The sequence below is a fragment of the Lolium rigidum genome, unplaced genomic scaffold, assembly GCF_022539505.1.
Source record: "Lolium rigidum isolate FL_2022 unplaced genomic scaffold, APGP_CSIRO_Lrig_0.1 contig_58767_1, whole genome shotgun sequence".
NCBI lineage: Eukaryota > Viridiplantae > Streptophyta > Magnoliopsida > Poales > Poaceae > Lolium > Lolium rigidum.
In genome coordinates this window covers 5,127-16,894 of record NW_025901056.1, presented here as the reverse complement: position 1 = coordinate 16,894, position 11,768 = coordinate 5,127, and the positions used below count along the sequence as shown (strand labels likewise).

The 11,768-nt window shown below is 42.7% G+C and overlaps 1 protein-coding gene across 1 annotated transcript; it reads left to right on the top strand.

The window, feature by feature from the left end:
- The first annotated feature begins 6,511 nt into the window (after positions 1 to 6,511).
- Positions 6,512 to 11,136, top strand: LOC124681899 (ATP-dependent Clp protease proteolytic subunit-related protein 3, chloroplastic-like). The gene is made up of 10 exons (XM_047216678.1): positions 6,512 to 6,882; positions 7,010 to 7,114; positions 8,284 to 8,406; positions 8,605 to 8,664; positions 9,355 to 9,451; positions 9,525 to 9,598; positions 10,024 to 10,077; positions 10,156 to 10,239; positions 10,860 to 10,982; positions 11,071 to 11,136. The coding sequence occupies exons 1-9, from the start codon at positions 6,556 to 6,558 to the stop codon at positions 10,953 to 10,955; spliced, it is 1,020 nt and encodes a 339-aa protein (XP_047072634.1). The 5' UTR covers positions 6,512 to 6,555; the 3' UTR covers positions 10,956 to 10,982; positions 11,071 to 11,136.
- The last annotated feature ends 632 nt before the right edge of the window (positions 11,137 to 11,768 follow it).

The following is an 11,768-nucleotide window of genomic DNA, read 5'->3' as shown; positions in this document are numbered from 1 at the left end:
ATAAAGCAAGACAAAAACAAAGTAAAGAGATTGAGAAGTGGAGACTCCCCTTGCAGCGTGTCTTGATCTCCACGCAACGGCGCCGAGAAATTTGCTTGATGCGTGTGGTTGACACGTCCGTTGGGAACCCCAAGAGGAAGGTGTGATGCGCACGGCGGCAAGTTTCCCTCGCAAGAAACCAAGGTTTAATCGAACCAGTAGGAGTCAAGAAGCACGTTGAAGGTTGATGGCGGCGGGATGTAGTGCGGCGCAACACCGGAGATTCCGGCGCCAACGTGGAACCTGCACAACACAACCAAAGTACTTTGCCCCAACGAAACAGTGAGGTTGTCAATCTCACCGGCTTGCTGTAACAAAGGATTAACCGTATTGTGTGGAAGATGATTGTTTGCAAGAAAACAGTAAAGAACAAGTATTGTAGCAGATTTGTATTTCAGTATAAAAGAATGGACCGGGGTCCACAGTTCACTAGAGGTGTCTCTCCCATAAGATAAAAGCATGTTGGGTGAACAAATTACAGTCGGGCAATTGACAAATAGAGAGGGCATAACAATGCACATACATGACATGATAAGTATAGTGAGATTTAATTGGGCATTACGACAAAGTACATAGACCGCCATCCAACCGCATCTATGCCTAAAAAGTCCACCTTCAGGTTATCATCCGAACCCCCTCCGGTATTAAGTTGCAAAGCAACGAGACAATTGCATTAAGTATGGTGCGTAATGTAATCAACAACTACATCCTCGGACATAGCGCCAATGTTTTATCCCTAGTGGCAACGAGCACAACACAACCTTAGAACTTTACATCATCGTCCCAGGTGTCAATGCGGGCATGAACCCACTATCGAGCATAAGTACTCCCTCTTGGAGTTAAGAGTAAAAACTTGGCCGAGCCTCTACTAGTAACGAAGAGCATGCAAGATCATAAACAACACATGTGTAATAACTTGATAATTAACATGACATGGTATTCTCTATCCATCGGATCCCGACAAACACAACATATAGAATTACGGATAGATGATCTTGATCATGTTAGGCAGCTCACAAGATCCAACAATGAAGCACAATGAGGAGAAGACAACCATCTAGCTACTGCTATGGACCCATAGTCCAGGGGTGAACTACTCACTTATCACTCCGGGAGGCGACCATGGCGGTGTAGATTCCTCCAGGAGATGAATCCCTCTCCGGCAGGGTGCCGGAGGAGATCTCCGAATCCCCCGAGATGGGATCGGCGGCGGCGGCGTCTCGGTAAGGTTTTCCGTATCGTGGTTTTTCGCCTCGGGGGTTTCGCGACGGAGGCTTTAAGTAGGCGGAAGGGCGAGCCGGGGGCCGGACGAGGGGCCACACCATAGGGCGGCGCGGGCCCCCCGGGCCGCGCCGGCCTATGGTGTCGCCACCTCGTGGCCCCACTTCGTGTGTTCTTCGGTCTTCCGGAAGCTCCGTGGAAAAATAGGCCCACGGGTCTTCGTTTCGTCCAATTCGAGAATATTTCGTTACTAGGATTTCCGAAACCAAAAACAGCGGAAAACGAGAAGCGGCACTTCGGCATCTTGTTAATAGGTTAGTTCCAGAAAATGCACGAATATGACATAAAGTGTGCATAAAACATGTAGGTATCATCAATAATATGGCATAGAACATAAGAAATTATCGATACGTCGGAGACGTATCAGTACCCAGATTCAACAGAGAGTACAAAAGGTTGTATTGCAAACATACATGAAGATAAGAATAAATTGAAATAATTATAAGGCCGATGTCAACATGGAAGAGAATAGAAACAGAATCCAGATCAGTTTGGCCCTAGTTAATCTGCAGCCAACATGTCGATCATTGTTCCGTTTTAACATTCTAACTCACTCTACAGTACTTCCTCTTTAACTAAGAAAATATGCACTACATATAATAACAGATGTTTGCTTAGTTCTGCCAAGTTAAATTTAATACCTGCACAATTGGTTCATCTCCAGTACAATGCACATAAACTATGTATGAAAGTGTTATAGATGCAGTTGTACATAATGGAAGATCTCTCCGAATATTTTACCAAGGACATATTGCTCTACTAATGTTTTTACCATTGCAAAATCTATGTATCTCTGGTACTCGTGGTAATGCTAAGGCAGTTCAATTTTTATTGTATTCTCTAATTCTCTAATTCTTCAAAAGTATTTCAGAAAAAGCATGCCTGATTCGAGAGGGGGAGAGGGTGTTACATACCTGAACTTCTCTGATGATCCGCCTTGTGACACAATGAAATTCGGGAGGGACAGGTTGAACTCCAGATACACGAGATCTCTAGCCCGAGCCATGGTTCAGTGTACCCTTTATATGACTGATTCATTCTCGCAATTTTGGGGTGATTATGGGAAATGTTTTAATTACCATAGCGTAATGTATGGGTCGAGTTAATTTTGGCCTGCCGAGAAGTATTGGGGCGAGTTGATTTAAATTATCCGTTCCATTGAAATTTAGGGGTTTATTATGTAATTTGTGGGAAGGTGATATTCTATTACTGTGGAGATTACATACCTGAGGAAGGTAATTTGTTAGATTACCAGAGCGTGATTCCTGGGCTGTTGATTCCTAAAGCGGCCAGGCTGATTAAATGCACGAGTTGATATTCTGGGAAGGTATGAACGACCAAAATGCTTTGATTGATTTGATTTCCTTGTGATTTCCTTGTAATTTCCTTGATATTCTGGGAAGGTAAGGAGGACCAAAAGGACGACGAAAGTAGGGGAAGAAGGGGGAATACGTTCATTCTTTTTAAGTAGTAGAGAAAACTGGTCTGAATCGTGTGATCATTGCAAAGGGATTCCAACCGAGTCCTGTGGATATCTCATTTCTTGCCATGTGAAATGCATGTAAGTTCTCATTGGTTACTTCTGAAATCTTGTCTCCTGAGAGATAATCTAGAATCTACATATACTGCAGCCAATAAGCTAGACTATTATTCATATTCTTCTGAGATAGACTGACATGTTCATAACATAATCGGCATATAAGGTTTGGTCAAAGTGAATCTTTGTAATATTTGACCAACTATCCAAGATAAATATCAATATATACATGGTCAAATGTAAGTGATATAATAGTACATTGCATTTACTAATGATATTATTTTATTTTCTAAATATTATTAGTTAATTTTGGCAAAATTTTACTTTAACAAACCTTGTTTGCGGAGTAATATGAAATAAAGAAAGTAGTATTTAGATAGGGATAAAGCACATCAAATCTCGTTACCTCGAATATACTAGCTTATTGGTGGTTTTACCTTTGAAACCCCTTTTGAACCTCCGGAAAACTGAAACAAAACCAGAAAATATCTTGAACCGCTTGAGGAATGAGCATCAACAAAAGATGAAAAAGGAATCTGCAAAAAGTTATGCAATGTTACGAAATTTATTATACTATCCACACATAACAAGCTCAAAGTTGCTATGTTTTTTCTTGCTTACTTTTGTTGTTTGGCATATGTGCTGTCTTTTGGCCTTGGTTCTGTTTTTTGGTTCGACCATCTTTATGTGTGGTATGGCAGTCCATGTGGCATGGCAGTATATTTTGCTGCTTGGCAGTTATTTTGATAAAGGAAATATATTAATATTGATAGATACCAATTACACTTAACCCTAAAACAACGCAATACCTTAATGGTAGTACAGATGCACACAACTAAAAAAGAAAAAAAAGAAAACTAAGAAAAAGAAGTTCCGCTAAATCCAGGCTTTCCACAAGCGACGGCTCCAAGAAGGGAACAATGCACAAGCATTGGTCGTCGCCCGATCAAAAGATCTTAGGTTTTCACCCTGGAGATAGTCCCCGCTCTCAAACAATGCCTTCAACAAGATCATTGATGGGCACAACTAATTAAGGCCAGACCTTGGATTTTCACCCTGAAAGGCAAGATTCTGAACTTCACCTATGTTGTTGTCCCACTTGTATACTGCTGCTACGAAACCTAGAATACCAAGCAAATCCCACAACAACATCAAGACTCGATCCTCCATTGCTAGTCCTCCAATCCGGTCTTCGAGAAATTCTCCGTCTCTGATTTCACCATGGAACAGAATGTCATCTGTTGGCAACACAGAACAGAGGTCCGCGTTGCTCCTTCCATAACCAAACGGTCGGAATAAAACCATGGGTGCGCACGACCGAATATCTCCCAATACATCAAACTCTATTACATTTACTAGCGGAGCCTTCCGGAACTCAACATCTAGCCAAATCTGGATGAACATGACAACATTTTTGGTCACTCTTAGTGGATGATAAGGAATAAGAGTATCTCCTATGGGATCTTGAAAGGCCTCTCAAAATCCTATGGAGAGCGTCAGGACCAAAAAAAAACACGCGCGCTCATGACCCTGAAAGACAATTTGGGTTCGGCGCGGCCAAAAAAATTGTTCGGCGTTTGGGGGCACGTGACAGAAGTTGTTGTTGGGTAACCGACATGAGGATGCCACTAGTCATTGACCTAGCCGCATTTGCCCCCACCACATCACCTCTGGCCTAACCGACCTCTTCCACCCCTGCTCGGCACCACTGGGGCCGCCACCATGACCCCTCTCATCGCGGATAGTCTAGTGTTGCCTACACCAACCCCAACCGCTTTGGCTATCCTCCTCGCTGCACCCCTCGATTCACGGAGACCTCGCACGGTAGCTTGCGCGCAAGGTGCTCGGCTCTTTGCCTAGGTAGGCTTCTTTGCTAGATCTTGTTGGTCTCGAGCGACGGTCAATCGACTCATGGTATCTGTTATTTCATCCATAGGCCATGGATAGCGACAACGAGATTATGCATGCTTTTCTTAAAGAGGAAGAAGGTGTTGCCGTCGATCAAGAAGAGCTTTGACCATCCTTGCTTGTGTTCTACAATTTCAAGCGGTCGAGCTGAACAATGTCACTCCTATTTGTGGAGGTTCTAGGCTTGGGAGAAGGAAGAGCAAGGAAATGCGGAGGATGGAGGGGCACGACACCACACTATATGCTGACTACTTTACCATTCGTGCAACCGTTACCTGAAAGGAGTTTCTTTAGAATGAACTATAAGTTGCTCATGAAGTTGGTGCACAGTGTGAGGGAGTATAATTCCTACTTCGTTATGAAGAAAGCCGCAGTCGGAGTGCTTAGTTTCTCATCAATAGATTGATGGTGTCAAATAGGAATTGCCAATTTGACGCTTCAAGCTTCCGTTAGCGTGCCGACGCACGCATGGGGAGAGACCTAGGCCGTGGGCCGTTTGGCAGTCGAAGCGAGACCATAGATGATGAAGAGAGGCGTGGTGGTCACCGAAGATGAAGAAGAGATGTGTTCATGGCCGAACTCGCCGGAGATGAGGAAGAAAGTTACCTTAGGGGGTCAGGTGCAGGGCTCAGGGTCACCAACGAGGTCTTGGGGTAGAGGGATGCCTCGGGTAGTGGTGGACCGGCAGTGGGCCGCGGTGGAGGAGGGCGGGGCGGCGAGGCACCGCTCTTGCGGTGCTGATCGTGGGAGGCGGTGAAAGGCGGCTTGGCCGACGGTGGAGTCAGGGGTCAAGTGAGCGCGGTGAAGTACAGAGAAAGAAGACGAGGGCACGATGCTGGCCCAGGGCCCGCGACAGATGGCATCCATGCGTCAACGCGTTTTCCGGCGCTGAAGTCGTCAAATAGGGCAAAACCTATACACCGACCAGGTCGGTGGCTACCGGCCACCGCACACCCCCTGGTCGGGTATGGGCCAGGCCCATTTGGGTCTGTTTAGCCTGTGAAGTTCGTTTTTGCTTTTGCTTTTTTCTTTTCCGGTTTCTTTTTCTGTTTTCTTTTCTTTTTTCTATTTTCGGTTTTGTTTATATTTTTTAGATTCGAAAACTTTAATTTTTTAAAAATGTTCAAATTGAAAAAAATGTTCAAATTTGAAAACGTTCAAATCTAAAAACCGTACAAATTTTAAAACCGTTCAAATATAAAAACCATTCAAATTCAAAAATTGTTTAAAATTTTAAAATGTTCAAAACTAAAATTTGTTCAAATTTAAAAAATGTTTAAATGTAAATTTTGTTCAAATTTAAAATTTGTTCATATCGAAAATTGTTCAAATCCAAAAATTGTTCATATAAAAAAATAGAAAATAATGCTTTCAATTTTTCGAAAATATACAAATTTTGGAAATTAGAAATGAAACAGCAGAAAAGGAGAAAAACAGAAAAAAAGAAAACAAACGTCACTGGGCCGGCCCAACAGGCACCCTGGGGGGGTGCGGTGCCTGGTCCGCACCGACCAGGGTGGTGTATAGCACCTCCCGTCAAATAGGATGACCCGGATATGCCGGTGACCAAAACACCCACATGTGCTTCCTTTCCTTGTGCGCATGGCCCATCTATGCAGCTCAGAAGGCCCATCCAGCACGTGCCCTCCTTCGAAGGCCAAGGCCCAGCGCAAACAGAAAGCAGCCGGCACTCTCCACTCTCCCCCGACAAAATTATCCACACACAGGCCTCCGCTCTCCACTCTCCGAGCTCGCTCGCACGCCGCGGCCGAGCACCGCCACCAGGCACCATGGCCTCCTCCTTCCTCTCCCTACGCCTCCCCACGCCCTCCCCCGCACCCGCGCCCTCTCCCTTCATCTCCCCGAACCCCCTGGTCCGGTCCGCGAGGTGCGGCGCGCCGTCCTCGGCCCTTGTGGCGCGTGTTTACGGTTTCGGGTCGGCGGCGGGGGCTCCGTCGCCGTTGTTCAACCCGAAGGGCGACCCGTTCCTGTCCACGCTAGCCTCTGCCTCGCCGGAGCGCCTCGAGGCCGCTGCGGGCGGCGAACACCGCGGCGAGGACCACCTGCCGTTCCTCGAGATCTTCCAGAACGCCAAGCTCATGTCTACGCCCGCACAGGTGGCGCTTACTCTCTACTATTTTGTGAACTTGCTTCCATGCATATGCACGCTTTCATGATTTAATTCTGCAATTGCAATTGCTGAAGTGTATTTTTAGCTAAGCTTGGCTTAACTGAAATTGGCAGGTGGAACGTTCTAGCAGCTCATACAGTATGCACAGGCCTAGAAGGCCTCCCCCAGATTTGCCATCATTGCTTCTACATGGTCGAATTGTTTACATTGGCATGCCGGTATGAATTTCCGCCAACGTTCACAGCTTTTGTTCGAAGTATTTTTGCATTTTGAATTCGTGGATTCCAGATACGGTCAATTAATTAGCTTGGATACATTGTAGACAGTTCGATTAAATGTTATATCCTGAGCTATCAGACAATGAAACCACTGTTGTACTGGTTCATGTTTGTATTTTATCTCCTTGCATAGGCGCAGAAAATAAGACAGACTGCAATACCATGAGCCCTGTTTGGCAAAAGCCAAATACACCAGGTGCCGTGGAGTTTAGCAAATCTTTTGTCCTCAATAGCCTGTTGTACTAATTCTTAAGATCGCTTAGTATTCACAAATTTATATCAATTTTAAAGGGCTATTATATTGCTTAATCAGACATAAGGTTGGTATTTGACCTGTACATCTCTGATTTTGTGATAGTGTGTACACTAAACCTATAATTATACAAAATTTACTCCCGAGTATATGTACATGAGTTGGTGTGATAAAGATCTCACCATTTCCAGTAAAGAGGACATGTTTCACCAAATTAAATTGGAGACTTTTGATCCCAGGGTACAATACATATAGTTTGTAGCATAATTTCTTCCATGTATCCAGTATCCGGAAGTGGCTCTATAGGCAATATATCCTTCATATAGCCCATTTTAAGCATCTACTTAAGAATATTCATTAGTTTGTCCTCTGGAGATGTTGGCTAATTCCCCTTCTATGTTGAACTGCAGCAGAATTTTCCTTACTAATATATACTCCCTCCATTCTCTTTTAGTCTACATTCTAGGAAAAATCAGACAATTTAGTAGTGCATTTATTAGGACTACTTAAATTGGTAAACAACCAATCCAAGCTATATTGAAAACAGTGACATCCAATAGATAAAGGAGGACCACTTCGTTTTCCGCATTCTGTTGACTAAAAGCTAGAATCAGTATTTCAGAACAATTTTTAAGCCTAGAATGCAGAGTATTTCAGAACGGAGGGAGTAGTTTACTAAATTCTATTGATTTGATGCTATGTCAGTGCCTGTTTTCAGTATTCATATGCTTCAATAATGTTTTCTTGGATATCCTGCAGTAGCTAAATTGATATGTATTATAGACGCTTAGTGTATTGTTTTTGTACAACATGCTATAACATAACCTCATGAGATTATCTCTTCTTGCTTTGGTAGTTGGTTCCAGCAGTTACTGAGCTCATTGTTGCCCAGTTGATGTACCTTGATTGGATGGATAGTAATGAACCTGCATACATATACATCAACTCAACAGGAACAGCTCGTGATGATGGTGAACCAGTAAGCAAACTTATCTTGTTCAATTGAAATTTCATCATGGTTGACTATGTTTTGCAAAATCATGATTAAGTATCTTATTAAAAATATATATTATTTACACCATGCTAAATCTGACAAATTGTGAGGTCTTATGTAGACTTTTTGTTCATTGTCATGATAATCAAATTGTTCTTAGTGTAGTTCCTTGAATTTTCTTAGGTTGGGATGGAGACAGAAGGCTTTGCTATCTACGATGCAATGATGCGGATGAAAACTGAGGTGACATATTCTACATAGTAGCTCAGTATTAATTATAATCATTTGTGTTATAAGATCTTCCAGAAACAGTTATGGCCTAATGAAGGCGAATGGCCAAATATAATAACATGTAATACCAGATTGCAATCTGGATCAAAATTGCCCTATGTCTATTTTGGCTGGTGTTTATTAACGGATTGTCTTTGATCACTTTTTAAACCATCCAGAACATGCGAAAGATGAATCAACCTTGTTCTTATTATCTATGCATACATTCAGCAAGAAATTGGTCCTAACATCAAAAAATAAACTGGCCACTTATTTCCGTACTATTTGACTGGGGCACCAATTTAAAACAAAATATTTCAAAAAAAACTGTTGATATAGTCTATGGAGTGTGCTAGAGATAATTTTTGGAGAACCATGGAGCCACGGCTCCACTCTCCCTTGCCGTCAGATATCTCCTCGAGATATTTGATGTGTTACTGTGGCGTAGGTTGTGTAGCTACACGTTCAGGGTAGGTTGCACTTGATTTGTTACCCTGGTATTTTGAACTGGGGAAGACCCTGTTTATGCTTGACATAATATTAGGATGAGCTGTTTGTGTTTGTAGAATTGATCATTAGTCCATTGCACTCTGTAAATTTTGTATATACCAACTATTTTCCACATATATGATTCCTATGATGGATCTACTATTTGTTCTTCAGGTCCACACACTTTGCCTAGGAGCTGCAGCAGGTCATGCTTGCCTTGTACTTGCAGCAGGAAAGAAAGGCAAACGATATATGTTTCCTCATGCCAAAGGTAGTAAAGTGGGACTATGGATTAGTTTATCTGTTGGTTGATTCCTGCTAATGAAAACATACTTGTACGTCAGCTTTGATTCAGCAACCTCGTATTCCTTCATATGGGATGATGCAAGCATCTGATGTTGTTATTCGTGCGAAAGAGGTATGAGATGTGTCTTCAGTTCTTATTAGTTTGTCCTTGAATCTAACGTATATGTTAAGCAAGCGATGGGGCATTTGCATATGGCCGCTTGTATACTTTTTCTATGCAAGTATTCAAGCATTTGCCTTGATTACATAGATAAAAAAATCACATCGAAGCTTTGGTTCTAATTTAAGAATATCTCAGTACTGAAATGAATCCATAATGGTGACCTGGTGATGCAATCTTTGTCCATGCCATTGTTTTTTTTAATTTAAACTATTGGGTAAACCAGGACAGATGACATGTTTGGATGTTACCTAGTATTGAGTATATAAACTTCTCCACATGAAACTGAATCATTGTGTGTAGTATTTTATTTAATTTCCAAGATTCATGGCTTATTTTGAGTCAAGACCTTATACTTTGTCATTCGCTTCTTGTAGGTCGTGCACAACAGGAACACCTTGGTCAAACTTTTATCAAGACACACTGGAAATGTATGTGCAACTTGTAATTATTTACTTGGACCACTCTTTATGTTCATTTCAGTTGGAATATAACACTTTCCTTACCAGCCACCGGAGAAAATAGACAAGGTGATGAGAGGACCATTCTATATGGATTCCTTGAAAGCCAAGGAGTTTGGGGTCATTGACAAGGTATTATAATCTTTTTATCCAAGGCAACATAAGCAACCATACTTCGTGATCAGCTCGTGCAATCAATTTCCAGTCTAGACACCAAATCAGCATGAAAAATTCTGAAACAAATGATCATGTGCCATGTAGATTCCAGTTTTTGTACCCTTGTAAACTCCAAATTCAAAATGTATTAGAATAGATAAAATACCTGTCTGTAATAAATAGTAAGTTTTCTCATTTTTCAATAATATAGAATGAATTTGCACTCGAAGCTTTTCACATGTATTAGGTAGAGTACACCGAGCATTTATATAGTTCCTTTTTCTGTTTTTCATGTTAATTTTGTTTATGAACCATACACAACAAATGCATGGTTCATCAAAAAGTATGATCTCATAGCATGCGTTGCATTTATCAATAGTTCTCTTTACCATTGTTGTCATGCTGCTCTTGGCATATGTGGAGTTCTGAGTAGATACTTGCTACTTATTGTGTAGGCAGCCATAGTAAGATTGCACAGTGGTTGTTTCGGACCTTGTGAGTCGCACATTGGTTGTTACACGCTAAATCATATAGGCTGCCCAGGGTCTTGCTTTCTATGCGCAAATCCGTAAACTCTTAATCTTGTGTGATGCCAGATCCTCTGGCGCGGTCAGGAGAAGTACATGTCTGACATGCTCTCCCCTGAGGATTGGGACAAAGTTGCTGGAGTGAGAGGCCCTGGCGGAATGTGAAGTTGTACACTGGATTCTAGATACCAAGTAAGTTTTCCCACTGTGCTGCTGTTATTGGGCATTACATTTGTGTTCATTTCGATCCTAATCAGATGTTCCGTGTATAATTGTGCAGGTTAGGCCTCAAAGCTCGCCTCTATAAAAAAAGGCCTCTAAACTCGCAGGGGCTGAAAGCAACCATCCTTTGTGATGCGCTTGTGCAGTAGAACTGAACTGTTGACCATGGCAGCCGGTATCGAGCCGAGGGGTGTATGTTCTATGGACAGGCTAGATTAGAACACGGGCGATCAAGTTACCGTGTGTGCTCTCTGGATTCGAGTTAGCAAGTGTGTTTTTGGTAGATCTATAGTTGTTTGTTTCTTTGCCCATTTTCCAGTTCAGGTTTTGCCGTTTTGGTACTCGCTGTTAGCGCATGCTGTACACGTTTCATGGGCCCAAAGCTAAGATAGGGGTGGAAAAGGCCGAGCTCAGAATGTTCACATTGGTGGACGATAGACGGTGCCCTTTGACACTCTCACGGTGGCTATGTACTTGTGGTACTACTATATCCGATATACTGATGGGCGTGTGACTCGCAATCATTGCAAAACTCAGCTTTAATAATGCTGGATTACGGGGCATACATCTCATCTCAAAAAAAAAAATGCTGGATCAATTCTGCTGGGAGCAGAGCACACCTGCTATCTTCATTTGTGGTTTCCTTTTTTTGGGTGTAAGGGCATCTCCAGCGGCGCGATGCAAACGGACGCTCAGCGATCGTTTGTGTCTGCCGTGATCGGAAATGGTTCTGGCACCACCTCTAGCGGGGCGACG

Bases quoted from the DNA above. Each gene is read 5' to 3' on its own strand.
- LOC124681899 (XM_047216678.1), top strand. From the start codon at position 6,556: ATGGCCTCCTCCTTCCTCTCCCTACGCCTCCCCACGCCCTCCCCCGCA. The intron at 9,599-10,023 runs GTATGAGATGTG...CGCTTCTTGTAG, and splicing joins TTGTTATTCGTGCGAAAGAG to GTCGTGCACAACAGGAACAC. The intron at 10,240-10,859 runs GTATTATAATCT...GTGTGATGCCAG, and splicing joins AGTTTGGGGTCATTGACAAG to ATCCTCTGGCGCGGTCAGGA.